Source organism: Epithele typhae (assembly GCF_022376455.1).
Source record: "Epithele typhae strain CBS 203.58 chromosome Unknown BXZ73scaffold_79, whole genome shotgun sequence".
NCBI lineage: Eukaryota > Fungi > Basidiomycota > Agaricomycetes > Polyporales > Epitheliaceae > Epithele > Epithele typhae.
The window spans coordinates 128,794-155,498 of record NW_025954270.1 but is presented as its reverse complement, the minus strand read 5'-3'; the positions used below and the strand labels follow the sequence as shown (position 1 = coordinate 155,498).

The 26,705-nt window shown below is 61.6% G+C and overlaps 13 protein-coding genes and 1 non-coding gene across 14 annotated transcripts; 6 read left to right on the top strand and 8 right to left on the bottom strand.

Annotated features, from left to right (window-relative positions):
* Positions 1-983: 983 nt before the first annotated feature.
* BXZ73DRAFT_81403 (uncharacterized protein) lies at positions 984-2,038 on the bottom strand (the record flags this gene model as incomplete). Its single annotated transcript, XM_048023493.1, has 4 exons — positions 984-1,063; positions 1,212-1,562; positions 1,604-1,801; positions 1,873-2,038. 4 exons carry the CDS (start codon positions 2,036-2,038, stop codon positions 984-986), a joined length of 795 nt encoding a protein of 264 aa, XP_047872933.1.
* Positions 2,039-3,286: 1,248 nt separating this feature from the next.
* Positions 3,287-5,024, top strand: BXZ73DRAFT_81402 (uncharacterized protein; the record flags this gene model as incomplete). The annotated part of the gene is made up of 9 exons (XM_048023492.1): positions 3,287-3,490; positions 3,538-3,626; positions 3,681-3,821; positions 3,873-4,023; positions 4,086-4,294; positions 4,341-4,497; positions 4,557-4,685; positions 4,750-4,889; positions 4,943-5,024. The coding sequence occupies 9 exons, from the start codon at positions 3,287-3,289 to the stop codon at positions 5,022-5,024; spliced, it is 1,302 nt and encodes a 433-aa protein (XP_047872932.1).
* A 1,819-nt stretch (positions 5,025-6,843) lies between these two features.
* On the bottom strand, positions 6,844-7,413 carry BXZ73DRAFT_54425 (uncharacterized protein; the record flags this gene model as incomplete). The annotated part of the gene is made up of 1 exon (XM_048021166.1): positions 6,844-7,413. A coding segment is annotated over one exon (570 nt), but the record flags the coding sequence as incomplete, so codon positions are not given.
* An 859-nt stretch (positions 7,414-8,272) lies between these two features.
* BXZ73DRAFT_106266 (uncharacterized protein) lies at positions 8,273-8,781 on the bottom strand (the record flags this gene model as incomplete). The annotated part of the gene is made up of 3 exons (XM_048016572.1): positions 8,273-8,389; positions 8,464-8,625; positions 8,701-8,781. 3 exons carry the CDS (start codon positions 8,779-8,781, stop codon positions 8,273-8,275), a joined length of 360 nt encoding a protein of 119 aa, XP_047872930.1.
* Positions 8,782-8,973: 192 nt separating this feature from the next.
* On the bottom strand, positions 8,974-9,643 carry BXZ73DRAFT_106265 (hydrophobin; the record flags this gene model as incomplete). Its single annotated transcript, XM_048016571.1, has 5 exons — positions 8,974-9,015; positions 9,071-9,232; positions 9,292-9,443; positions 9,521-9,547; positions 9,595-9,643. 5 exons carry the CDS (start codon positions 9,641-9,643, stop codon positions 8,974-8,976), a joined length of 432 nt encoding a protein of 143 aa, XP_047872929.1.
* A 257-nt stretch (positions 9,644-9,900) lies between these two features.
* BXZ73DRAFT_106264 (phthalate transporter) lies at positions 9,901-10,842 on the top strand (the record flags this gene model as incomplete). The annotated part of the gene is made up of 9 exons (XM_048016570.1): positions 9,901-9,940; positions 10,002-10,096; positions 10,203-10,307; positions 10,367-10,405; positions 10,470-10,496; positions 10,570-10,576; positions 10,630-10,667; positions 10,736-10,747; positions 10,807-10,842. The coding sequence occupies 9 exons, from the start codon at positions 9,901-9,903 to the stop codon at positions 10,840-10,842; spliced, it is 399 nt and encodes a 132-aa protein (XP_047872928.1).
* Positions 10,843-13,526: 2,684 nt separating this feature from the next.
* BXZ73DRAFT_29475 (uncharacterized protein) lies at positions 13,527-14,036 on the bottom strand (the record flags this gene model as incomplete). Its single annotated transcript, XM_048017778.1, has 1 exon — positions 13,527-14,036. A coding segment is annotated over one exon (510 nt), but the record flags the coding sequence as incomplete, so codon positions are not given.
* Positions 14,037-14,272: 236 nt separating this feature from the next.
* On the top strand, positions 14,273-14,746 carry BXZ73DRAFT_31215 (uncharacterized protein; the record flags this gene model as incomplete). The annotated part of the gene is made up of 1 exon (XM_048017804.1): positions 14,273-14,746. A coding segment is annotated over one exon (474 nt), but the record flags the coding sequence as incomplete, so codon positions are not given.
* A 1,379-nt stretch (positions 14,747-16,125) lies between these two features.
* Positions 16,126-16,725, bottom strand: BXZ73DRAFT_106261 (uncharacterized protein; the record flags this gene model as incomplete). Its single annotated transcript, XM_048016569.1, has 3 exons — positions 16,126-16,167; positions 16,226-16,382; positions 16,448-16,725. The coding sequence occupies 3 exons, from the start codon at positions 16,723-16,725 to the stop codon at positions 16,126-16,128; spliced, it is 477 nt and encodes a 158-aa protein (XP_047872925.1).
* Positions 16,726-17,004: 279 nt separating this feature from the next.
* On the bottom strand, positions 17,005-17,424 carry BXZ73DRAFT_81398 (fungal hydrophobin; the record flags this gene model as incomplete). Its single annotated transcript, XM_048023491.1, has 3 exons — positions 17,005-17,046; positions 17,101-17,262; positions 17,320-17,424. The coding sequence occupies 3 exons, from the start codon at positions 17,422-17,424 to the stop codon at positions 17,005-17,007; spliced, it is 309 nt and encodes a 102-aa protein (XP_047872924.1).
* A 472-nt stretch (positions 17,425-17,896) lies between these two features.
* Positions 17,897-18,593, top strand: BXZ73DRAFT_106259 (uncharacterized protein; the record flags this gene model as incomplete). The annotated part of the gene is made up of 2 exons (XM_048016568.1): positions 17,897-17,940; positions 17,999-18,593. The coding sequence occupies 2 exons, from the start codon at positions 17,897-17,899 to the stop codon at positions 18,591-18,593; spliced, it is 639 nt and encodes a 212-aa protein (XP_047872923.1).
* A 3,006-nt stretch (positions 18,594-21,599) lies between these two features.
* On the top strand, positions 21,600-22,297 carry BXZ73DRAFT_81397 (uncharacterized protein; the record flags this gene model as incomplete). The annotated part of the gene is made up of 3 exons (XM_048023490.1): positions 21,600-21,876; positions 21,902-22,041; positions 22,085-22,297. The coding sequence occupies 3 exons, from the start codon at positions 21,600-21,602 to the stop codon at positions 22,295-22,297; spliced, it is 630 nt and encodes a 209-aa protein (XP_047872922.1).
* A 1,467-nt stretch (positions 22,298-23,764) lies between these two features.
* Positions 23,765-23,836, bottom strand: BXZ73DRAFT_t182. The gene has a single exon. It is a non-coding gene; the product is annotated as a tRNA-Glu (tRNA).
* A 188-nt stretch (positions 23,837-24,024) lies between these two features.
* On the top strand, positions 24,025-26,364 carry BXZ73DRAFT_92649 (protein serine/threonine phosphatase 2C; the record flags this gene model as incomplete). The annotated part of the gene is made up of 6 exons (XM_048026438.1): positions 24,025-24,049; positions 24,479-24,586; positions 24,659-24,758; positions 25,134-25,475; positions 25,661-26,254; positions 26,310-26,364. 6 exons carry the CDS (start codon positions 24,025-24,027, stop codon positions 26,362-26,364), a joined length of 1,224 nt encoding a protein of 407 aa, XP_047872921.1.
* Between the last annotated feature and the right edge of the window lie 341 nt (positions 26,365-26,705).

Below are 26,705 nucleotides of genomic sequence, written 5' to 3'. Positions count from 1 at the left end.
CGCAATTGCCTCCAGTCCTCTTCCTTTTGCCCCCTTGCCTTACTAGATCCACTCTCCAGCCCGAACAACCAATCATGGCTTATGTCGACAGCACAAGCGGAGTGTTGTACTCCAAAGCCGAGGGCGACGGCCTGCACGAGGGCGAGGCGTTATACGGAGTCGAGTAAGTGCTGTAATCCTCTCGTCACCCTTAACCTATTCTTTGCGATACTCCAAATCCCGACCCTTGCGCTGAGCCGGGTCCACCACAGGACGCTGCCAAGCACCTATATGCGCGTCCAGTTTCCGCCTCTAATGCGGACATATCATGATATGTTAGTTGAGTATGTCTGTCAGAATTGTCACCGGCGAGGGGACAAAGTGTTAACTTTCGACTTCCTCAGGATATGAACAAGCTTGGCTTATCGCGCAATCTCCTCGTCGCCACACTACAAGTCTCTACACTCGCGAATTCGCCCCATGTAAACCAGTCAACTGCGGATGATATTTCGAGTGTCACGCGGGCCACCTGGACCCTGTCTCCCGTGAGACCCTCCCGGCATCTACGTGCCCATGTTCGTACGTCGTCTCGCCACTAGCACCCTGTCGCACATTGTATGGCTTACTCTGGCTCAGACTTTTGTCGACCCCGCGACCTTCTACTTCAACACTCCCTGGATCGCGTCACGCACATTGCAGTCGATGGTCAGAGTCGGAGGTGGACGAATACAATGTGAGTTGCATCTACTTCCCATTGATTCCCATACATGCTGCATCGAGCGTGCGGAGACCCATGCGTCAGCGTCGCAGGCACGCGCTCAGGCTGGAGGGATGTGCAGCCAACGGTGCCCACCTGGCTACCCAAGCCGCGTCCTTCCACGCCTGAGGGTTACGGTCAGTGGCACAGCACCATGAGCTGCGTGCGCGCACAGTGTGCCGTCTCTTCCACCAGTTTTATATATGAGCATAGCTAACTCTTCTACATCTGGACATAGGAAAACTGTTCACTCTGCACCCGTTTCCTCGCCGCGCTCGGCTTCCTCCTCCTCCTCCTCCTCCTCCTCCTCCGCCGCCGCCGCCGCCACTGCCGCCACGCGCGTGGATGGACAACGGCCTCTCCTTCGACACCTACCAACAGCGCCTTCCACTTCTCCGTCAATCCCGCGCACGCGACCTCGGTGGCCCACGTACACCCTCGCTACGCGACCCGTTCCCGACGACAGGCCACACACCCTGGACGCGATCCGAGCTCTTCACGAGCATCATCTCACACGGGCGTTGGACACCTCGGCGCGCCTGCAGCCACGCCCGAACCAGCGGCAGGCGGTGTTGAGCACGTGTTGTCGTGCCAACGAGCTGCTCAACCTGCCGAGCGGACGCGGGGCGCGAGCAGGCGAGCGCGGTCGTCGAGGATGACGCAGGATCCACCCCACGCCTTCCACCAAATGAACACTTCGCGGCTTGCCACTCTGCGGCGACATCCTCGCCACGAACACACTGTGCCTCGGCCCCACCTCCACCCGAGCGCACCTTTCGATGGCCACCCTCCGCGGCTACCGCAGGAAGCTCGAGGCCAAAGAGGCCTACCGCAGCTCGAGCGCGGGGAGCTCGAGCTCGCACTCACCATCGCCGTCGCCGTCGCCGATGATGGGCACCACGACCACGACCACGACCACGACCGTGCGCCCGCTCACGGGGATGCGCAGGCTCATCCGCATAGCTGCCGGCCCCACGCACGCACATCCTCGACTTCGTCCGGCCGTCCCCTCCTCACGGCGGTCTTCATCACCGTTGTTTCCCTCGACACGACCGCCCCGCCGATCTACAGACGTGTCTCCGGCATCGAAGAGATCAAGCTCAATGCAACGGACACGTGGATCGCGACACACGCACAGATCATGATCCCCTTGGTCGTTCCCTCGACTGCAACCGTCCTCTGAGAGGCAATCGAGGCGGAGCGGTGGCTCACCCACGCTTGCACCTTCGTGCTCGTCGCGATGACCGTGCTCGAGTTGGTCCGCAGCGCGTCCTCGCGGCGCTCCTCGCAGGGCTCCCCCATGCTCTCGCAATGGCTCCGCGTCCGATCTCTATCATCAACGCGTGGTGGCCCGCACCACTCGCGACAATCTCAACGTACTCCGTCTCCGAACTTCCCGGTGTCCCCACGCTCTCCAATGCCCTCCGCCCCTCCCGCCCCTGCCCCCACCGTCCCCGGAAACAGCACCCATGTCGTCGCGCATGCTGAATGTATCGTCGATCACCACAAGTCTCACGTCGTCGACAATCAGCATGGGTGCATACTATGATGACTTGCACGCCACGTCATCACGGGACCATGCAGACGCGGACGCGGATACGGATTCCATCGCCACCGGGTGCCCTCGCGCTGGACCGCGGCTGGTGATGCCGAAGCACCTCAAGTGGATGCGGAGCCATGACGCGCTGCTGGCGAGGACGGCGTCGCGTCGAAGATCGACGACAAGCGTTTGTTCAACAAGGTTTCTGATACGTGCAACCATGTCAGTGCAATTTTTGTCTACATCTTCCAGGCTTACATCCGGTGTCAATTCAGGAACACAATCGTCGTGTCGTCCCGCTCTACGGGCATGCTCAGTGAGTTCGTTTGCAGGCCCTCTGGTGTGCCAGTCTGCGCATGTTGATCCTTGGCCATCTGGTATGGGAACAGCATGATATTTCACAAGACACCGGCAGAACACCATGCTGAAGCCGAACATTTCCGCGAATCCTGCACGCCACAGAAGATAGAAGCATCGACAATCCAGGGCACCCATCGGACGCGAGTAAGGATCCTCCATATCCTGGGTCTCATTGCCGGCACTGACACACTCCCGCCATAGCTTGCTGCTAATGCTTGCCAGACAATATCGAGAGCATGTAGTTTCTCACTCATAGCTACATGAGACTGGGGAGGTGAGATTTGCATCAGGGCGGCAACCCGGGATAGATTAAATTCGCTCACCATCAAATTACGCCGCAGCTTCTACGATACCACCCCGCGCTTTGAGCCCCAGACCGGCGCAAGGAGCAGATGACTTTTTTCCCCTGTGATCGCGTCCTCCCACGTCAACGGTGCACGGAGCACGTCGGCGGGCTGCCCCGGTGCCCGCGACGCGGGTGCATTGCCCAGCAGGATATATGCCGGATGGCTGGGCAAGGTCTCGTCAGTGCATCTTTCCCCTCTCCTCCACCTTCCCCCATCCCCACCCTGACTTGCATGGCTCGGAACAAGCGTTACACTCTCCCCAAAAAGCGCACTGCCCCGTCTCAGCCGACAACCAAGACCGCCATGCCATCCCGCTCTTCCACCACCGGCAGTTCTGCCTCCACGGGCTCGACCACCGCCATGCACCCGCCCCAGCCACCGGCTCCCCATCAGCTGCCGACCCCTCAGCCAACTCAGCCGACTCCTCAACTGCAGCAGCAGATGCCTCAGCCGGAGCTGCAGACGGATGGCACGACGACGGAACCAGATGGTGAGGATGACGACGAGGTGAGTCTCTCCACACTTACCATGCGCATATACTCACCATGGAGCAGCCTCAAGATGATGCGCACGCTTCTGAAGAAACACCCTACTTCTCCTTGTATTGGCTTGAGAGGCTTCGGGCAGCAAATCCCTCTCATCGGTAAGTCATCACTCACTTGTACCCCGGCCATTGCTCACCATATCTCCACTATAGCCGTCCGCAACGCCTGGAGCTGGGTACCGACGATTTGTACTGGGGGAGCCGTACCATCCTTCGCATGGGCGGTTTCTATACGCCGTATAAGAAGTTGCTCCCTCTGTCCCTCATGGAGATCGGCTGCGATGATGATATGATGTACGTCCCACACAATATCTTTGTTCATTTATTGCGCTAATCACACACCAGTACTGATCATGCCGATTGGGAGCATGATCACATCATGCGCCTTTATGGCGACGTCTTCAATGTGGTAATGGACGAGTTTCCAGAGTTTGCTGACCATGCCGAATATATGAAGACAGTCGGTTTTGATGCATTGGACGCTGTTTCTTCCTATGTACGTCATACCAATCTCTTCGCTCCGACCACTATATGTTGCAATCTCATCTGGTGTCATAGATCATCGGGCTCGGTGGGCGCATGCGTAGCGACGACATCAGCCGCATCAAAAGGAACCCCAGGAACTTCATCCCAATTCCTCTGACAGCGAGCGGTTCCGTCGAGGTCGACAAGCTAAAGGCGTCTCGAGGCTTCAATGACCCACGAGGTTGCGGAAGTTTGCTTGTTCCCCTCACCCAGTACGCTACATACTTGGCTGATCCCGAGGAGTACGTCGCTATCCTGCTTTTCTGTACGTTTCTCACTGTGGCACAGGTTCGCAACACGGGTCCGCCTCGCGCTGATCAAACTGGCACCTGACGACTACCCTCGCGCCTTCTTTGACTTTGACAAGTTCCCGTCCGATGGCTCCGGAGTCCCCTCCGGTCACGAGCTTCGAGAGGCGTTCCTTCGTGGCCCTCTGTTGTATAATGTACGTCATTGACCCATTGTCCGAGCCGTTGGCACCAACATCTCACCTTGTTGACATAGTTCTACACCGCATTTTATATCGGGACCAATGAGGACCCCACGGAGTCTAAGCGAGGCCAGAAGTCTGTCGCTGCCAAGACCGGCACCACGCACTCCACCATTCACTCCATTATCTACGCTGCAACCCTAGTAAGCCTCCTGTTCTCTATCATTGCTGCATCTCACTTGCTCACTGTGATGTGCCCTATACCAGCTGCGCTTCATGCTCAGCGACCAGGTGTTCTGGTCGGAGACTGATTGTGGTTTTTCCAATCGCAAGTTCTCGGACTCCGTCCTCCTGATCTCTGTGAAGTACCCTCAGTGGACTGAAAGGCTCCTCAAGTACTATGACCAGTGCGTGTTCACAAGGACAATCTGGTCCCATTCTGGCTCACGTCCTCTTCCAGAGTCTTTGAGTCTGTTAGAGAGGAGCACGAGTTCGTCATTGGCGGCCAGCCAGACTCCGCTTTCTCTCTGATGTCCGCTTAGTTCAAAACTGAAGCCCGTCTTCGCTCCCGCTCTCCCATTGCTCTCTTCCTGCTGTTCTCTGTGCTGTTCCATGCTCGCTCGCTCTGCAGGCCCCGATCGGCCTGCATGCTTATCTCTTGGTACCACTGAATGTACTCACTAGTACTCACTGCTCTGTATGTTGTCTGTTATTTAATCAAAAGCGCGATTTTATCGTGCACGTGCTGTTATCAGATTGTGTGATGGCTACTAGTTCTGAATTGATGGCTACATGTTGAACACGTCTTGCCTGATCAGCTTATTTGTGTGACTCGGTCGTTTCTCCCGCGATGAACGATCTCCAGAGTTCGTATCGTCCGCACACGCCGTTCTGCAGAGATCATATGGTTGGTGCACCCCGTTCCGATGCCGGTCGTCTGTGGGGCGACTGCCGTTCTGCACAGCTCGTACCACATGCATGACCCGGTCTAACTCGACCGTCCCCGCACCCGTCAATGGCCTGTGCTGACCATCGCGCTGCGGTATCTGGATCAACACCGGCCGTTCCACCCCCAGCACCTGTTCAGCAGCGACCAACCCGGACATGGGAGCCGATCTACACCGACCATATGTTCACTTGAGCATGGTCAACCTTGGCCATGTGCCGCTGGCGCTCCGACCGGTGCCGATCAACTCTGCGCCTGTCAACGGCCGGGCCAGATCAGACCGCCGGCGGGTATTGGCCATTATTGATCTCAAAAGACAATTGTTGGTCAGGTTTTACCAGCAGCAGACCAATGCAGACACCTACGATCAACGCCGACAGACCTTGGCCGGCTTCGATCTGCCTCCGATCCTAGTTCCCCCGGTTTCGTGATGTGTCCGGGTCCTGGAGACCCCGTCGAAGTAGCGCCCGCAGGACATCGGACACGCATCCGCCAGCGAGATCAAGCGATGTGAGGTTGGGGAGAGCGTGGAGCACTGCGAGAAATTCAGAAGAGTTTTCGTTTTCGTTCTGATGGATGACAAGCCGTGTGATGTTTGCGCCGTGCTTGCGGAATACGGAGGCGCAGTCCGGTGCAGTGGGCGGCCCCACCCACTCCGATGTTGAAAGCGCGAATCGAGCGAGCGCGACGTCGTCCTTAAAGGTAGTGAGCTCTGTGGTCCTCCATCTGTTGCTGGAGCCGGAGTCGCGGATGTGTGCCATGTCCGCGTTCTGGATGCGTTCCTCAAGCTCCTCGTGACCGCCGACCAAATCTGGTAGGGTCGTTTGTTTCGCGATGACTTCAATGGTGATGGGATGGTGGCAGGAGAGGCAGCGGAGGTAGAGATGCGACACATAATAAAGACCAGTGTTGAGAACGACGTGTTGCAGAGCGGGCATGGTTACCGGATCGACGCCGTCCCATATAGACAAGTAGGAATCAGGAAGATAGCTCTCGACCGGATCTCTATGGAATTCATCAACATCGTCGTCATCGTCATACAGGTCCGTCTCGAAGTCCCCACCAACTATCCAGAACTTGAGGCTCTCAAGCGCGGGACATTGAGCCAGCGCTTTGGCAAAGTCGGCCAGGTGGTCACTAGTGAACTGCGCGGGGGTGACGCACACATCGCGAAGTGTAGGAGTGGTGAAGTGCGGGAAAAGATCGATGGGGATGCACCGGATGGTGTGGAGGCGAGGGAGGACTGCAGCGTCGAGAACTGGGGCTTGTGTGCGTTCACTCCATAACTGTAGATCCCCCCCGAGCGCCTCTTGGATTTCGTCTCGAGCGGTGGTAGTGCGGCCGAAGTCCTCGTTGTCTTCGTCCTCGCGGAGCGGCAGCCAATCTTCGTACATCCCCACGAACCCCGGGAATGTGATGCCAAGCACTTCGAGATTGGGCGTGCCCGAGTTGAGGAACTTGCATAGAGCGGAGAGGGTAAATGAATCGTCGAGGCGGAAATAGAGATCAACGAGGCGGGCAGCGTGTGGAATGAGCGTGGTGGCGAAGTGATCGAGAAAGTGGTAAACTTTGAGACGAAGAGGCTGAGGAGAGGATTGTTCGAGCGCAAACGTTGCGAACTCGCGGCGGCTGGATCTACATCCCTGGTATTGAGAGAGCAGCTTTCCAGGTGCAGCGAGGGCGGCGGTCCACAGGCTGGGAGTCTTGAGCGCGATTGAACGCCAGTGACGGCAGACATGGGCGACGGCAATGCTTTGAGGGTCTTGCCAACAGTGTGAAAATATCTCGGAGAGGACCTCCATGGGGAAGGCGCGGTGGATGGGTGCGACGGCATTGTAGATGGAGAGGAGGGTGAGGGCGATGTCGCGGTACTCTCGGGCTCGGGTAAGCACCCATGCGCGCACGGCGTCGTCGGAGAGACCAGCCAACGCAGCATGGTCCGCAGCAGGAATGGAGCACGAAAACAGGGGGACGGCGACGGTCATTACTTGGTTCGAGTCGTGTGCGAGCGGTTGCAGAATGAGGTGCGATGAAACGACGGCAAGCGCCAGTCGGTCACTGTCTCTTTTCCTCCTCGATCACCATCTGGTTTACTCGTTCAGCTCCACACTCTCGTGGCCTCCTTCTCTTCATAATGTCTCCTCTCCGCTCGTTCAGCTCTTGTAAAGGCATCCATATTGACAGGCACACGTGGAATATCGGCCGGTTGGCGTTGTGCTCTCCGTGCGTCGTGGTGGGAGGAGAGGAGAAGGAATACATATCGGAGGTCGTGAGGTCACTGCGCGTACGTTTACCTTCGCCGTCCTCTTGCGTTCTCTCGCTTCCCAGAAATGCCGCCCTTTGTACATCTCGTGCCGCGTTGGAATATGTACATCGATGCTGTGGCTGTTGCACGTCCCGATCGTCGGGTCGTTCATAGATGTGGCATGCCTCCGCACTTCCCGCACTTCCCGCACTCCATATGGCCCTCCCTTTCCTACAACATGGCCCCCTACATGACCTTGAGGAATGCATTCCCGCACCGCAAGGCCCGTGCTCGATGCTCATCTGCGTCTAAACAAGATGTCCCCTTGCATCTCAAAACGAGCTTCCCCACCCGTTTCAATCACGCCATGTCATGCCCGCAAGGACTGACAGAGCTTCGGGCTACACATCAGCGGTGCGGTATACATAATTATCCTCTGCACGCCGACCCGCGCATCCACCTACGACAAGATGGGCAGTCATATGTTGGAACTGAGGCCACCTTGCGCGTTCGCCACCCATTGTAAGCAAGCGCGTCCGAACGTCCGAGGCACAGACACTCTCGACGTCGTTGTTCTCGCCGCACACGGGCTGGGTGTGTCACGCGTCGGCGCTGGAGAGGCCGACGGCGGAGATGGGCGAGCACCCGAGGCCGATGTGGGGGGCGGTGTCTTGCAGGATGACGGCGAGCAGGGTTGAAGATGGCGGGGGACGACGCTTGGCTCGCCGGGTGGTCAGCGCTCGCAAGGTCAGCGCTGCCGACTACGATGGTGCTTGGCGAGAGGACTGACCCTCTGAAAACCGTTGCAGCGGACCGGGATGTCGAGGATGTTGGTGAACGTGGTCAGGTCGACGAGGTAAGGAAGGGAGGAAAGCGCGAGAGGCGTCCGTGCGTTCGTACGAGGGATGCTGACAAGACCTCCCTCCTTTCGCATGTTTTGGACGAGGTCGCGCTATTGTGACACAGGGAGCGTCAAAGAAATTTGAAGTTGACAGGCAACTCATGAAGGAAGTGCATATGCGCGTACGTCGGTGGTCCGCAGGTGGACAGCCCAATGTTTCAACTGCGGAGTCAGCTTCAAGGGAGCTCGTTCGACATGTTGTGGCATGAGTGAGTCCAATTTTACCCGCAATCCTTCGTCACTACTACCAGTCCGATCTTCAGCCTTATCGCTCGCAATTTTTGAGCACAGAGTAAAGGCGAAACATGAAGCATGCATTAAGAGGGAACGTAAGATCATCGATCAAGACATCCAGGCATAACAGCTACGACATGACCACTACGACGCGAGACTAAACGCTTAGAGCGTGACCGGGACACAGCCAGCGGACACCCCACCACCCTGCAGAGCATCATGTAAGCCCACGACTCCACCGAAGCAATGACGAAGCACTCACGATGTTGTTGTTCTTGCAGCACACCGTGTTGGTCGTGCAAGCGTTGCCCGAGCCCACCGCAACCACGTCGATCGGCGAGCACTTCAACCCGAGCTCCATGTTCGTGTTCTGCAGCGTCGCACCGATCGCTGCCAGGATCGCAGAACCGGCAGCCGAGTTCGCCTAGACAAACCCCTGGATCAGCCTCACGCACTCGAACAGCACAACGACGGCACTCACACTCTCCAGGCTCTCGCAGCACTGGACGGGCCAGTGGTGCACTTGGTCGCCACAGCGAGGGCGGCGAACACGAGGGTGGAGACGACGGCGAGGCGGGCGAACATGGCGATGAGCGAGGGGCGGAAGGTGAGAGCGGAGAGGCGAAGGGCTGAAGCTGGTAGGTGCTGAAGTCTGACCGAGTCCCAGCGGGGACTTATATACGTTCTGCTATGCCCCGACACCCCGGCGCACCTTGACGGCTAGCCTTCAGCGTTGCGACTAGGTGGGTCAAGTGAGCCAAGCGTTGGAGCGGAGCGCGCACTTACCGGTCGCTTCCCAGAGGACGAGCCAGGCGCGACGCGACGCGACTGTCATAACGGAATGCTTCACGTGATCGCGTACGGGCGAGCGTCGGCACCGGTCCAACTCAGACGAAAGCGTGGTTCCGGCCGAACGGATGGTTCCCAGAGAGGTGCGTACGCAACGATCACTCCTGTTGACCTGCGTTTCTTCGCAGGGAGGAGACGATCATCGTGAACCGCGTCCTGCGCGGTGACCCGTCCAAGTCGGACATGCACAACCGCCAAGGGCTGTCGGTCAAGAACCTGTGAAACGTGATCAAGGACCGGCGCATGTGGCTCACCTACTACGCCCTCGGCCTTACCTTCCTCGGTATGCCTGCGCGTCGCTCTATCCCTCCCTCTCTCAAAACTCTCTCATGTCTCCCTGGCAGTCCCCGTCACCCCGCCGCAGACGCACCTCTCGCTCTCGCTCCGGAGCCTCGGCTTCACCACGACGCGGTCGAACCTGCTCTCCATGCCGTCCAAGGTGCTCGGCGTGCTCCGAAACCATCGACTTCCGCGTGGCCGCCACCGTCCTCCTCCACTTCTTGGCGCTCCCCCTACTCGTCTGGCTCTCCACGTTCAGCGCGCAGACGAGCCCGTGGACGTACTTCGCCGTCTTCTCGCTCGTCACGGGCTTCCCGTACGTGCACCAGGTGCAGGTCACGTGGGCGTCGTCCGAAGTCAGGACGCGGACGGTGTCTGCGTCGCTGTACAACATGTTCTGGCATGAATTCATCATCATCATCATCATCAGCTGTACAACATGTTTGTCCAGGCGGGCGGGATCGTCGCGGTGTGGAGCGCGTCAAAGGGGTCTGGGGAACACGTGCTGACCAATGTACTACATTCTCTTCCAGGCGAACATCTACCGGGACGACGATAAGGTGCGTCGCCTTGCTCTTCGGCGCGAGCCCCGAATCCCCGCGGTCACTCACTCCCTCCCTTCATTCCCGGCAGCCTCTCTGTGAGTGGCCCAGCGCACCGATGGGATGCGCTCAGGCTGACAGCGCCGTGCAGACAAGCGTGACCAGATCTGGAATGAGTGGATGAAGGAGGTGCGTGAGCACGCGGGGTGCTTCGGGGCGTGGGGTGGTGCTGACCGGCGCATGGCGGGGCTGTGCAGGCGAGGGACGAGGTGCGTGGTCTGGTCATCGTGTATTCTGCGCGCCGTTCAAACGTTCTCGTCCGCGGCAGGGCAACGCGCGGATGGACTTCCGCTTCGCGTATTGATGGACCGCGGTGGGGTCTTCAACACAAGCGTGCGCTCGAGCTTTGAGCCTCCTGCGCATCAGGCCGTTTGGACAGGCGGTGTATCATAGGATTGTGACAAGACTATAGACTCGAGCGTACATACCTCCAGAAAACTCCGGGAGCGACGTTCGCGCGACCCTCCACCTCCGAGCCCGCTCAAAGCCCATGATGAACCCCGTACGCACGCACTCGGGCCGCTATTGTTTCGTCCTCCCCTTGTTGTCCTAGTTTGTGCAGAAGCTTGTACACGCTCAGACGCCCCAGGTGCGCCAACGAAATTCCAATTCGAATCAGGTTGGAGGCGCGCACGCGGCGTCGGCGCCTGTCTAAGCGCGTGCGATGGTTCTGATTGGACGGTACCACTGGCAGTGGCACTTGACACCCACGCCGAGTGGCTCAGCGTGTGGCAATCTTGCCATCCCACCCCCCATCTCCTCCCTCCTCCCGACGCTCGCCACGCCCTAGGGGCGCGTGTGCGGTAAGTGGTTTGAGAGCACCGCGCTCATGTTTCGATTTGTCTACTTATCAGCACAGCCTGAGCCCCCGTCCGAGTATCCGCGGGGATCGCGCTCCTCATCCAAGGTTCGGATCCGCCGGGGACACATACGGACACCTACGTGGAATCCTAGGAGTCAAGCATGCTGCAGCGCGGCCCTGGTCCGCGTCTTCGTCTTCGCAAACGGGCACGCGGTTTCTTTGTCCTCGTCCACGCAGACGCCTCCATCACGAACGCGGCTGCTACGAGGCAGCGGCACCTCGCCACACACGCCGCCATGCGGTGGGACTCACGTCGTGGCTACGGACCTCTCTGACCGCTCTGGGCGCGGACGGACCAGGTACGGACGCACGCGTACGGACGCCGACATTCGCACACATCTTGAAAAGGGACACCTCCGAGCTCGTGCACCAGGTCGGGGAGATGCGTACTGATGAGCTAAGCGTGGCGGCAGACGGACGGATGGCAAAAGGTGAGCAGGCGCATGCGCACCGATGGGGGGCGTTAAACTGTACTGTAATGAGTCATGGAGTACTGCTGGAATGAATACATGAACGATGCACCTCCACACCTCCAACCTTAACGGACCCTGCCGTCCTCGTCCCTGTCTCACACACCATCTCCCGCGTCGATTTCGACTTCCACGACGTCGAAGAGCAAACCCTCCGTGCCTACAGCGCCGAAGAGCGCGAGGTCCTGCGCATGTCTCACGACGACCCGCTCGACGTCGACCTGGACCCCGAAAGCTCCGTCACAACCTTCTGCCCCTTCGCCGTGGTGGCCCGCCATCCGTCGTCATGGGTCGTCATGGGCTCGGGGGCCACGGAAGGTGGACCTGGTAGGTGACCCCGCCGAACACGACCAGCCCGTCAACCAACGTCTCGAGCTCCGTTTGGTCGTACAGCGCCGTCGGAGGTGGCACATATGTGCTGACGACCGCAGTCGGAAGGAACTCGAGCCGGAAATAATCGTCCCACTCCGCCACTCGCCACTCGAGCAGTTCCAGGCGAAGACCGCTCGACGCTCGGCTCCTCAGCATCCTAACGAGCTCTGCCAGGTCGTCTCGGACGCCCGTCAAGATCCTCTCCTCCCAGCCCGATGGGTCGGCTTCGATCAGCCTCTGAACCGAGTCGCGCACTCTAGGGAATGTGACGACGAGGGTGCGCAGATGCTGACAGTTCAGACTGTCGCTGTCCGAGTCCTGGGGTTCCCGTCGAAGTAGCACCGGCAGGGCAGTCGACACGCATTGGCCGGCGAGGTCAAGCGACGTGAGATTGGGGAGAGCGTGGAGGACTGCGCGAAATTCGGAATGGAGTTTTTCTTCATTCTTGTGGATGACAAGCCGCGTGATGTTCGCACCGTACTTGCGGAATACGGGGGCGCAGTCCGGGGCGACCGGCCAGGCTCCCCATTCTGATGTTGAAAGCACGAATCGAGCAAGCGCGACGTCGTCCTTGAACGCAGTGATCTCGGTGAACATACATCCGCCGCTGTGGCAGGAGTCGCAGATGCGTGCCATGTCCGCGTTCTGGATACATCCCTGAAGGTCCTCGTGGCTGCCGACCAAATGTGATAAGCTCATGTCTGTTGCGATGACTTCGACGGTGGTGGAAAGTGGGAAGGAGAGACACCGGAGGTAGAGGTGCGGCACGGGATAGAGACCGGTGTTGATAACGACGTTTTGCAAGGCGGGCATGGTTACTCGCTCGACGCTGCTCCATATAGGCGAGTCGGAATCAGGAAGATAGTCCATGACCGGATCTCTATCGACGTCTTGACGATCGTTATCACAGTCCCACTCAAGTTCCCCACCGACTATCCAGAACTTGAGGCGCTCAAGCGCGGGACACTGAGTCAGCGCTCTGGCGAAATCGGTGGGGTGGTCATACGCGAACTGTGCGGGGGTGACGCACACGTCGCGAAGTGTAGGAGTGGTGAAGTGCGGGAAGAGGTCGATGGGAATGCACCGGATGGTGTGGAGGCGAGGGAGGGCTACGGGGTCGAGAACCGGGGCTCGTGTATATTCACTCCAAGCCCGTAGATCGCTCTCGAGGTCCTCTCGTATATCGTTTCGGGTGATAGAAGTGCGGCCAAAGTCGTCGTCGTTGTCTTCGTCCTCGCGGAGCGGCAGCCAATCTTCGTACATCCCCACGAACCCCGGGAATGTGATGCCGAGCACTTCGAGATTGGGCGTGCCCGAGTTGAGGAACTTGCATAGAGTGGAGAGGGTAAATGAATCGTCGAGGTGGAAATAGAGATCAACAAGGCGGGCAGCGTGTGGAATGAGCGTGGTGGCGAAGTGATCGAGAAAGTGGTAAACTTTGAGACGAAGAGGCTGAGGAGAAGATTGTTTGAGCGCAAACGTTGCGAACTCGCGGCGGCTGGATCTACATCCCTGGTATTGAGAGAGCAGCTTTCCAGGTGCGGCGAGGGCGGCGGTCCACAGGCTGGGAGTCTTGAGCGCGATTGAACGCCAGTGACGGCAGACATGGGCGACGGCAATGCTTTGAGGGTCTTGCCAACAGTGTGAAAATATCTCGGAGAGGACCTCCGTGGGGAAGGCGCGGTGGATGGGTGCGACAGCATTGTAGATGGAGAGGAGGGTGAGGGCGATGTCGCGGTACTCTTGGGCTCGGGTGAGCACCCATGTGCGCAGGGCGTCGTCAGAGAGACCAGCGCCGCCCTGCGGGCTCTGCCCGCATCCTCAACTTCTACATCCTCGACCCAGCCTCGGCCCTGCCCATCCCTGGTCACGACGCCCATGTCCTTGACGACCTCCGCCGACGCTGCGACATCCCCGTCCAGCGCCTCACCTCCAACCCTGCTCGCACCCGCTGGTCCGTCCTCCCGGCGGCTCCCGCTGCGGGTGTTTCAGCCAACCTGGATGCCCAGGCCGCCTCCCTCCACCAACACTTGGAAGCGCTGCTCGGCGCCCGCCTCCGAATGGCCCGGTATGTCCACCGGGCCTCCATGCTCTTCCCGCAGGTCCAGCACCTGCGCTATAATGCGGACAGGACGTCGGTCGAGGTCGACCCCCGCTCTGCTCTCCGCGACGCCATTGCCCGCTCTGGAGTCCCCGCTTGGACCACAGCCGGCGCCCACACCTCCCCCACGCCCACCGCCATCCGCTGGGGCCCTCACACCCCCGACGCTCCCACTGCCTCACTGTTCGTCGACATTGACGACGACGCTGCCTTCGCCACCACCCGCAAGCTCAATAACACGCGCCTCATCTTCGACAACGGCCCGCGCGCCTGCCTCATGGCGCGCGTCACTCCCCACCGCCCCCAGTGCCAGAACTGCCAGAAGTTCGGGCATGTGGCTCTGCGCTGCCGCGCGCCTCCGGCGTGTGGCATCTGCGCTGGCGCCCACCACTCGCACGACCACGGGCTCCTTGTGAGGACCCCTGGTGCCCCCACTCTGCCGGTCCGCTGCGTGAATTGCTCAGGTGATCACGTGGCCTATGACCGCATGTGCCCCCGCCGCCTGCCGAAGGGCGACTCGGGCGCCACTCCACCCCGCAAGACCCGGCCTCCACGCGGCCACTCTGCGCCTGCGCGAGGTGACAACCCCCGACCCCAAATAAACCACCTGATAAGATTCTCCTGGGCTAGTAGCGGATGCCAACGTCTGGGCTGGGCACGGTAAGGAGGGAATGGTGGGTCTTCAGATGCGCATGGACTCTGTTTCGGCCAATGAACTTTTTACGTATGCGCTCCCTGGTTCCAAATGCGGCCGCCTGCTGGGCCTGCACCTGCCACTCACTAGCTAAGGCCGTGGCCCCGTTCCTATGTAGTCAAACAAATGCGGGATAGCCGCCGTCCCTGAGAAAGCTCGTACATAGCATTACGAAGGTACTTAGAGGCTCTGGCATGAATTCATCATCATCATCATCATCGTCAGAGAGACCGGCCAATGCAGCATGGTCTGCAGCGGGGATTGAGCACGAGAGGAAGGAGACGGCGACAGTCATGAAGCTTGAAGAGCAGGTCGGGTTTCGAGTTCGAACTTCGAACAGTTGGTAGTTGGGATGAAACTTCGGTAGCAGGCGCCAAGTCATGGCTGTCTCTCTCCCTCCTCTACCATCTGGCTTGCTCGTTCAGCTCCTCACCTGCATTCTCGCACGGTCTCTTGCTCTTCATGACGTCTGCTCTCCGTTCATCCAGCTCTCTTCAAGACATACGTATATCCAGGCACACGTCGAGCATCAGCCGGTTTCTGACCGCCGTTAGGAATGAGGGGGAGGGAGACGGGATGTCGGAGGTCCACAGGTCACTGCGCGTACGTCTCACCTTCGCCACCCTTTTGCGCCCTCTCGCTTCCCAGTATTGTCGCACTCTGTACACCCGATGCGGCGTTGGAATACATGGCTGTTGCATGTCGGGATTGACTTGGTCAATATGTGGCGGATCCACGCAATCAGCGCGTCATTCGGGTCGTTCGTAGACGGGACGTGGTACGCACTTCTTCTTTCGTTCTCTTTCAACGTGCGCCGCCCCTGCACGTCCTTGGGAAATGCACTCTCGCGCCGCAAGATCCATCGCCGCGTCTTCAGTCGCGGTCGCGCTCCGTACGCCATGCTCACTTGCGCCCGGTGAAGACGTTCCTCTGTGTCTCAGGATATACTTCCCCCACCCGTGTCAAGCACGCCTTATCACGCCCGCAAGGATCGACAGAGTTCAGAAATGATTTATGTTATCAGCTTATCAGTGGGGTGGTAATGTAGCGGCTAACGAGGGTCCTCGCACGCTGACCCGGGTCTCCATCTACGACGAGAAGGGCAGGCATCCAATGGAAACGAGACTTCCCTGTGTTCGCAACCCAGGTAAGCAAGCAAGTTCGAACGTTCGAAGCACAGACACTCACGACGCTGTTGTTCTCACAGCATGCGGATGGGGCCTCGCAGGCGTTGCCGCTGGCGAGACCGACGGCGGAGATGGGTGAGCACCCGAGGTCGATGTGGGCGGTCGTATCGTGAAGAACGAGGCCGAGGAGGGATGGCGGCAGACAACGCTTCGCTGGCCTGGGGAGCATTCCGAGGTGAGCATGAGTGCGATGGACATCAAGTCTACGCTGTTCGAGCAGGACTGGACAGGGCCGGTGTTGCAGTTGGTGGAGGGCTGGGCGACGGCGGGTCCGGGGGACGCGAACGTGGAGAAGGCGAGGACGTGGGGAAGTCGACGGGGGAAGGAGGGGTGAAAAGGCAAGAGGACGATGAGTGCCTGGAGCGAAGGATAGAGGTTCGTGGGATGGATGCCGACGAGACCTTGATCTTGGGCAGGTTTCGCGCGAGGGCTCGCGGCATAGCGACGCGGGGACGGGAACGTCAAAGTTCGAAGTTGAAATGCACGGTTAAAGACGTGCATCTGCGGGTGCGTCCAGGAGTTACCTCTGCGGACTACCGCTTGGCCGAGGCAACACTTCAAGGGAGTCCGTTCGGCGCGTTACCGTCGAGGTCAACCAATTTTGCGAGTGAGTTTACTATGACCCCAATCTATTGTCGACCTCTGGTTCAATCGGTCGCAGTTGTTGCACACAGGATGGGTACGAAATGTGAAGCATGCATTAAGAGGAAACGTAAAATCATCGATCAAGACATCCAGTAATAAAAGCAACGACATGAGCACCAAAACGAGACCAACCGCCTAGAGCGTGACCGGGACACAGCCAGCGGACACTCCACCACCCTGGAGAACACTATGTAAGTCCATGGTCGACCGAATCAACACCGAAACACTCACGATATCGTTGTTCTTGCAGCACACCGTGTTAGTCGTGCACGTGTTACCCGAGCCCACCGCAACCACGTCGATCGGCGAGCACTTCAGCCCGAGCTCCACGTTCGTGTTCTGCAGCGTCGCACCAATCGCTGCCAAGATCGCATAACCGGCAGCAGAGTTCGCCTAGACAAAACCCTGGATCAGCCTCACGCACTCGAACAGCAGAACAACAACACTCACGCTCTCCAGGCTCTCGCAGCACTGGACGGGGCCAGTGGTGCACTTGGTGGCCACAGCGAGGGCGGCGAACGCGAGGGTGGAGACGACGGCAAGGCGGGCGAACATGGCGATGGGTGAGGGGCGGAAGGTGAGAGCGGAGAGACGAAGGGCTGAAGCTGGTAGGTGCTGAAGTCTGACTGTGTTTGAGCGGGGGCTTATATACGTTCTGCTATGCCCCGACACCCCGGCGCACCTTGACGGCTAGCATCGGAGCGGAGCGCACACCTACCCGTGTCTTCCCAGCGGACGAGCCGGGCGCGACGCGACGCGAGTGTCATACCGGATTGCTTCACGTGATCGCGTACGGGCTAGCGTCGGTCCAACTCAGACGAAAGCGTGGTTCCGGCCGAACGGATGGTTCCCGGAGAGGTGCATACGCATGCATCCCAACGATCACTCTTTTTGACCTGCGTTTCTTCGTAGGGAGGAGACGATCATCGTGAACCGCGTCCTGCGCGACGACCCGTCCAAGTCGGACATGCACAACCGCCAAGGGCTGTCGGTCAAGAACCTGTGAAACGCGATCAAGGACCGGCGCATGTGGCCCATCTACTACGCCCTCGGCCTTACCTTCCTCGGTACGTCCGCGCACCTCTCTCTCTCAAAACTCCCGCTCACGACTCCCTGGCATTCCCCGCAGACGTACCACGCTCTCGCTCCGGAACCTCGGCTTCACCACGACGCAGTCGAACCTCCTCTCCGTGCCATCGAAGGTGCTCGAGGTGCTCCTCCTCCTCGCCTCCTGCTACCCCTCCTCGATCATCAACTCCCGCGTTGCCGCCACCGTCCTGCTTCAGCTCTGGGCGCTCCCCAGCTCGTCGCGCTCTCCACGTTCGGCGCGCAGACGATCCCGTAGGGCGTACCTCGCCGTCGTCTCGCTCTCACAGGCTTCCCGTACGTGCGCCCGGTGCACGTCGCGTGGCGTCGAGGAGCTCATCTGGGTCGGGACGTGGACGGCGTCCGCGTCGCTCTCCACCATGTTCGTGCAGGCTGGCGGGATCGTCGCGGTGCGGAGTCAAGGGATTCTGTTCCGGGCAGACGTGTACCGGGACGACGACAAGGCACGTCGCCCGCCCAAGCTCGGTTTGCGCTCCGCATCCCCGCGGTTGCTCACGGCCTCCTTTTCGTTCTTGACAGCCTCTCTGTCAGTGACCCGGCGCACCGATGGGATGCGCCAGGTTGACACGGCCGTGCAGACAAACGTGGGAACCGCGCGCTCATCGCGGTCACGGTGATGAACACCGTCCTCTACCTGTCCCTACTTATGCGTTCTACGCACGATCAACAAGCGGTGCGACCGGATCTGGATTCTGGAAAGGGTGGACGAAGGAGGTGCGTGGGTGTGGGGTGTTTTCGTTCTTGCCAGGTTGGCTGACCGGCGCGTGGTGGTGTGCAGGAGCAGCAGCGCTGTCTGGACAGGACGAGGGACGAGGTGCGTGTTCTGGCCGTCCTGTGTTCGGCACGTACGTCGTTCACGTTGCGCAGGGCAACGCTCGGATGAACTTCGCTTCGTGTATGATGGGGTTTTGGCATGCGTGCGCTCGAGCTTTGAGCCTCTGGCGCATCGGGACCCTCAGACAGGCAGTGTATCGTAGTATTGTGGCAAGACTATAGACCTTTGGATATATCCGGGAGCGACGTTCGCGCGACCCATCCGACGACACCATCTGCCTCCACACCCCACCTCCAGACCACTCAAAGCCCGCGATGAGCCCCACGACGCACGTACTCGGGGGCGTCGCTATTGTTCTCGTCCTCTCCTTGTTGTCCTAGTTCGTGCAAAAGCTTGTACGCACCCATCCACCGAAATTCCAATTCGAATCGGGTTGGGACCCACGAGGCGCGCACGCGGCTCTGGCGCCTGTATAAGCGCGTGCGATGTTCTGACCGGGACCACTGGCGCCCAGTGGCACGTTCGGATTTTGATCCTTGACAGTGACACCCACGCCGAGTGGCTCAGCGTGAAATCTCGCCATCCTCGCCCCCCGTCCCCTCCCCGGGCGCCGGCAACAGCGGAGATGCGCGTGTACGGTAAGTGGTTTGAGAGTACCGCGCTCACGTTTCGGTCTGTCTATCAGCATCCAGGACAGCCTCCGGAGTCCCCGTCGGCGGACGGCGCATGCATCCACGGAATCCTAGTACTAAAGTACGTGGACGTCGCGGCGAGGCGCCGGTCCGCACCTTCGTCTTCGCAAGCGGCACCGTCTCCTTATACTCGTCGGCGCGTCACGTCCATCACGGACGAGCTTCTGCGAGGCAAGCAGGGCACCTCGCGACGCACCCGGCCACGAGGTTTGAACGTCGTGGCTACCACGGAACCCTCTAATCGCTCGGGGCGCGGGCGGACAAGGTGCGTACGCACGCGCAGGCTTGATGTCTACGATGTTCACGGACCGCCGTGTCGTCTCGGCACCCGCAAGGTGCGAACGGGGCCGCGTCGACGTTCGGGCACAAGGGGCAAGTTGGTATTTCGCCTGGACGGAACAACGCGCGAATCGATCTGACGGCTCTCTTTGTTTGCTGCACGTCGTCCTGCACGAAAGAAGCCGGCCTGTGCCGATCGTACATCGTGACTGGCCACGCGCCCAAGTTGTTGTGCTTCCAATGCAGATCCAAACGAGTCCATGTGTGGCACATATGCATGATCGTGCCAGCTGTCCTTCCACGGAGGACAGAGCTCTGCGAACACGACTCCCAACGCGACTCCGTTCAAGAAACCTCCCGTGGCCCGGCCTTCGTTTCGCACGGCACGCACACAGAACGGACGAGGCGAGCGACGTCGATCGCGCACGTCCGCCGACGCACGTCTGGGCACGCTCGAACGCGCGGCCCAGGCCCCAGACCCCGTCCGAACCGAGCGTGCGCAGGCCGAGAGGCGTCCCGATCCCCGATCCCGATCTGCGGCGCGCTGCCACGCGATCCCCGACGCGTGCGCGCTGCTGCGTGCGTCGGGTGCGTCGGTGTCGCGGCCTGACCTGGACCGCGACGAGAGCGAACGGGGAGTTTGGCGGCTGGTGAGCCTCCTGACGCGTCGCGGGGCGGTCGACGTACGACCGCACGCGCGCCTGCGACGACGCCCGGGACAAAAGCGTTGTGCGCGGGCGTGGGGTAGCATACGTCCCGGGCGGGATGGGGGCCACGTCCGATCAGGGCGACTTGGCGGCGCCGCGGGGGAAACGAGCGCGGGGTGCATACATATGTTTGCACTTAGAGAGGGCAGAGGCGTGCGGGCGACCACGCGGGCGAGCACGGACTTGTCCCGTCGCAGCATTTTGAGTGCGTCGCGGTGACAGGCGGCGCCGACGTGGGCGCGCTGCTCCGCCGGACATGAGGCGCGCGTCATTGTATTGTGGGCGTTGTTGTGGGCGTTGTAAGTGCGGTCGGTGTCTTCTGGCCTGTGGTTCTGGAGCGGGAGACAAGGAAAACACGAACCGCCGTGGAAGGACAATGGAACGCGTGTGCGCCGCGAGCGGTTGCCGTCCTCCTCGAGCGGTGTCCTGTCCCGACCTGGGGCGAGGTTTGGAGTCGAGAAACGCCGGACTCGGACCCCGGTTTGGCAAGCTGAATCGCAGGAGATCTGAGTTCGGGGGGTGCACCGCCCGCCGCTCGTTTTCGTCCGCGCTCGACGGTTTCGAGCGAGGAGGCGCGCTGGCGGATATGGGAAGGCGGACAGATGACCAGGCGTGGCACCGGCTTCGAAGGACCGCGCTATCGCCCTCCAGGTTCTCGTCCGCCTGGAAGCGGCACAGCGGCTGTTCCTTGCGTCTGCTGGTGGCATCCGGTGTCCTCGGTCGATGCACTTGGCCTGTGCGACTGGCCTTCTGGAGAGCACAGGGCCACCAGCGCACTATCCCACTCGCCGCTATCGTGGAGCGGTGCGCGGGATGGGAATCGCGATCTGCGCGACTGACCTGGGAAGGCGGTCCGTCGCGCCCGCGCCTCGTCGCCGGCGGGGCGGGCGACATTGAGGTTGTGAATGGATGATGGGCGGGAGGACAGTTGGCAGGTTGTTGTCCTCGTCGTCGGGGGCGCACGAGGCGGCGCAGGTGACGCCGGGACGGGCGGGAGAGGGGATCAGCCGGGAGCACGGCCCCTTTCGGCCCCCGATTCGCGCCCGGTGCATATAACACCTCCTCCTCCTCCGCCGCCCGTTCCAGTGGCCGCCGTCGACGACTCTCCTCCCCCTCCCGCTCCTCTCCACTAATCCTCTCTCTTCCCGGTACCATACTTCCCAAGCACTCATGGCTCTCTCCACCCAACGCATCCACTCCGTTCACAGCGCTTTTGGCTCCTCCTCCCTCTTCTCCCCCTCCTCCTCCATCAAGATCTCCCGCGACCGCTGGGATGCGATCCCCAACAAGACCTGCCCCCGAGTCGCCCTCGCCGTCGCCTCCCTCGACGCCCCGTGCGCACCCAGCCGCGCGACCGGCGTCGGCCTCTCCGACCGCCCCTGCGGCCGCCCCCGGCGCATCACCATCTCCATGGGCTCCCCCATGCCCGCCCTCATCCCCTCGCGCCGTGCGCCCCGCCCCCGCACCCACAGAACGCCCCGCCACCGCCTCGATCGCCTCCCTCGCCCCGCTCTCCGTCTCCTCCCCGCTCGCCGCCCTGCCCGACCCGACCCGCGCGCTCGACGACCCGTTCGCGGACCCCGCGGACGAGCACCCGCTCACGCCGCTCCCCGTGCCCCCGCGCCCGCGCCGCACGGCACCCGCATCATCGTCAGACCCCGTCGTTCCCGCCCGGGATCGGCTACTCGTACTCGTCCTCGCACGGCTCCCGGTTCCTCCCCAGGCCCACCAGGGGCCGCCAGCTCGCGACGACGCTGCTCAACCGCGGCAGCGGGCGCCCGATGGGCACCTACCTCCGCCGCCGCCTCTCCGGGGAGCCGCTGAGCTACGTCAAGAGCTCGCTGTCGCAGCTCGTCGCGACCGCGTGAGGTGGCGGGGGAAAAGCGGGGAGGATGGGGGCGACGGATCCGGGCACACGGACTTTGCGCGGTGTGTGCGGGGCGGACGCTGGTTGCGGTTTCTGGTCGGTCAGTCTCGGTACGATCTTGCTTTCCTTGGGTTTAGACGCACCTTTCCCTCTCCCTCCCTCCCTCTCTTCCTTTCCTCTGGTCTCCTTGCATCGTCTCTTGCACCTCTCCATTTCTCTCTCTCCTCATGCCTCGTCAACGCTGTCGCTGGTCCTTCGCATTGCATCCATCCATCCCTCGCTCACGCCCCCTCCCTCCCCTCTAACCCCACCTCACCCCCTCGTATCGTCTCCCGCCGATCCACTAATCGCTCACTCGCCCGCCCGCCCCGGTGTACGTCGTCACGAATGTCGCCCACGTCGCATCTGTAGAATCACCCATCACCACGTCTCGCCTCGCCTCTCCGTTCCCCGCTCTACGCCCTCGCTTATTGACTGACCCTGCGTCTCTCGTCGCTGCACATATACACTACACCCACTTATTTATCGCACTCATCTCTCTTTCTCCTTGGCATCTCTCTTACACTTTTTTACTCTCTCCCTCTCCCGTTCTCCGGACTCGCACAAGAAAGTCCCGGGCGCTCTGTACAATTGGTGTCTCCAGTAGCCGTCCCCGTGTACCCACATAGTAATCCCACACGCGTCCCCCGTCCCGCTCCCCCGTCTGATCAGTGATCCGTGATCATGAGCTTCTGCTCCGGCCGCGTCTCGTCAAGCCCGTTCCGTCCACGAATCAGCGGTTCCGCACCGATGCAGTCGCGACGACGCGACGTCCCTCCGTCCGAGCGGCTCTGACCTTCGCGCAACTCCGCTGGTGTACACTCAATTGCATGTTTCATCCCGACCCCCGCGGGCTCGGTCGTGCGACGGTCCGTCCCCGCCCGACCGCCGCTTCCTAACACCCACGCAGCTAGACCTCGGGCTCGGGGCTCGGGGCTCGGGCTCGCGTCCGTGCACGCTGTCCGTCCGTCCGTCTGGCGGCATCGGCGACGCTGCCATGTCGCCCGACGTGCCCCCGCCCCCATGTGCCGTGCGGCGGCGCAGGCGTTGATAGATGTGATGGAATGACGTCGCGTTCGATCCCCCCACGCCCTGCAGGGCTGGAGGAAGGGGCTAGGTCGCGGATGTCGTGATCCGTGCGGGTCTGATCGTTCTAACTTTTGAGTCCGAGCGTCCGGGATCTGATTCTGAGCAGTGAGCGAATTCAGGATCAGGATTGAGGAGGGTGTCCACTGTCGGGATGATGGCTTCCGTGTCATGGGCCTGGCGACGTATGCCCACCGCCCAGCTCCGTCGAGCGTTCGAGGAGCCAGCAATCTTTAATTATGACCCGTCCACTGTGCTGCAATTGGTCTTGACAGTACGACTAGTCCGTATACGGCGCAAATGCCTTCGACATGAGGAAGGGAAAAAGAAACACTGAGGCAAATTCCGACACGGGGAATCGAACCCCGGGCTATCGCGTGAGAGGCGATAATGTTAGCCACTACACCATATCGGAGACATTAATACGCCTCGAGTACCTACTGTCGATGTCTGGGCAGGTGCAAGTCGCATGACGTCATAAGGGCAGTTGTGCAGTTTCTCTCGCATCTCAACGTTAACTTTGAACATAAATGTCAGCACGGTGCTAAAGCCTAATATTTCCATGCATGTGCATGGACTCTGAACCGACAAACCTTTGCCATCATGCTAAAACGAGCACCCTTGGCACGTGCGCGCCAACGCGCGCTTGCGGCTTCAAGCTTCAAGCTTCATCACACAGGACGGTGGCAAATGTTCGCGGAACTTCTTGTTCCGCCTCTTGTTCTTCTCCCTCCTCCTCCTCCTCCTCCTCCTCCTCCTCCTCCTCCTCCTCCTCCCCTCGCCTCTCGTTTACCAGCGTGGATTATCCTTCTCTGGCACCCCCCCTCCTGGCGCACTTCACGTCTAGATCTCAGCTCCAGCTCGCGCGGCGCCAGGCGGCGCGCTTCGCCCCCAGATCCTCCATGTCGCCCAAACCCCCCTCCCCTCCCCTCCGAACCTACAGCCCCGGCCCAGGACGAATCGCGCCCCCGACGGGCCCCCCGCTCCGCAGACCAGCCTCCGGCTCCGCAAGCCCCAGGAAGGCGAGCAGACGCAGGGTGACGCGAAGCCGCGGCAGGACGCCCCCGCCGCGCCGCGGTCGCTCTTCCTCGCCTCCTCGCGCTGTGGGGCGGCGCGCTGAGCTGCATTTCGAACGCGGCGGTGTCGCTCGAGGGCGAGATCGGTCGTACGTCCCCCCCCCTCTCCCCTCCCGCGTCCGACGCAGCCCCGGTGACCGTGGTGTGGGTGTGGCTGGCAGGACGGGTGGACGTCGACCGCGAGCTGCGCCGGCACGAGACGAGCGTGCGGCCGCCGCCGGGGTCGGGCATCGCGCGGTACGACTGCGCGTGTGTGGCGAGGTGAGCTGTTTTCTCCGTCTCGCCGCGCGTGGGCCACATCGACATCTCGAGGGAAGACTGGCCCGCACCGCCTCGCTGATCACCGGCGGGCGGCGCTGGACGTCCGCCGGCGCGGAAAGGTGGACGAAGGACAGGCTTTCCGACGGTGGAGGCTGTTTGTTCGTCCCATGTGACGTCGTTCGCCGGAACGCATCGTCTTCGCAGAGCGGAGCAGGGGATCAGGTGTCCAGGACTGTGTGTGGACAACGGAATGTTCTGCAATCAGTCTTGCGAGAAAGTTACCCCCCTGGTGGACGCACGGATCCTTTCTCTCGCGCCTTTCGGCCCTCGCAGATTATCCGCTGCCATCCGTGTCACTCACGCACTCATTCGCAGCAACCAGCCCGCGGAGGACGAGCACGCCGAAGCCGTCCTGCCCGTCCCGTCCGGCCACTGGTCCTTCTTCGGCCTCTTCGACGGCCACAACGGCGGCGAGACGAGCAAGTGGCTCGCGGACAACCTCACCCTCGCCGTCGCCGGCGCGCTCGCCGACCTCTACTCGCGTCTCGCCGCGGCCACCGGCGGCACCCCGGACCCGACGCCGGCGGAGATCCAGGAGACGATCCGGGCCGCGTTCGCCGCCGTCGACGAGCACATCGTGCACGACGGCCTCGCCACGGCGCTCGCGCTCTCCGCGGCGGCGCGCACGGAGGACGCCGCGCGCGTCCTCGCGCCCGCGTGGGCGGGTCCTGCGCGCTCCTCGCCTTCCACGACTCGCGCGCGGGCGTGCTCCACGTCGCGCTCACCGGGGACTCGCGCGCGGTGCTCGGGCGGCGCGAGGACGCGGAGCCCCCCGCCGCCGCCTCCGACGCCCCAAAGCGGATGTACGCCGCGCACGCGCTCACCGTCGAGCAGAACGGCAGCCACCCGGGCGAGGTCGCGCGGCTGACGGCGGCGCACCCGGGCGAGCCGCTGCTGCTGCAGCACGGGCGCGTGCTCGGGATGGGCGTGTCGCGCGCGTTCGGCGACGCGCGCCTCAAGTGGCCGCGCGCGGCGCAGCAGGAGCTGCGGCGGCGCGGGCTCGCGCGCGGCGCGGCGCTGCCGGAGGTGCGCACGCCGCCGTACGTGCACGCGGCGCCGGAGGTGGTGAGCGTGCCGGTGCGCGCGGGGGACTTTCTCGTGCTCGGCTCGGACGGGCTCTGGGAGGCGCTCACGAACGAGGAGGCGGTGGGCCTCGTCGGGATGTGGCGGGACGCGCGCGCGGCGGGGGGGAAGGAGGGACGCAAGGGGCGGGTGCGGGACCCGGTGGGCGGGCACGCGCCGCACGTGCTGCCGGTGTGGGCGAGCGACGCGCCGGACATGACGGTGCGGTACCGGCAGTGGAGCGCGGACAAGCGGTTCTCGTGCGCGGACGAGAACGCGGCGACGATGCTGCTCCGGAACGCGCTGGGCGGGGCGGACCGCGAGCTCACCTCCGCGCTGCTGACGATCAAGAGCCCACGGACGAGGGCGTATCGGTGCGCAGCCTCGCCTCGTGGCCGTTCGTTTCCCCTTTCTGACGAGCGGCTGCAGAGACGACATGACGGCGGTCGTGGTGTTCTTCGACGACGACGACGACGGCGCGTGACGAGGCGGGATGAGGGGCTTGAGAGCGGGCGGGGGGCCGCGCTCTATATTTATTCGTGCGTGCGCCGTTCTCAGCAGACTTTGCCCAGGCTGAGATCCGCCTCTGACATCTAGGCTTTGCGTTCGGACTGTATCTTATCGTACAGCTAATCCACTTACCCTATTGGTCTTTCCTCTCGCACCTGAACGTCCCACTGACGGAATCCCAGCTTCCTGCAGTACATCGTCCGCACGGCGCTGCCCGGCGCTGGGAGTCCGCTCCTTCCCCAGTGGTTTCCACGTCTCGCTCCCGCGGCGCGCGCGGAGTGCATATGCCCTCATTCAGCGAGAAGGGCGGCCGGT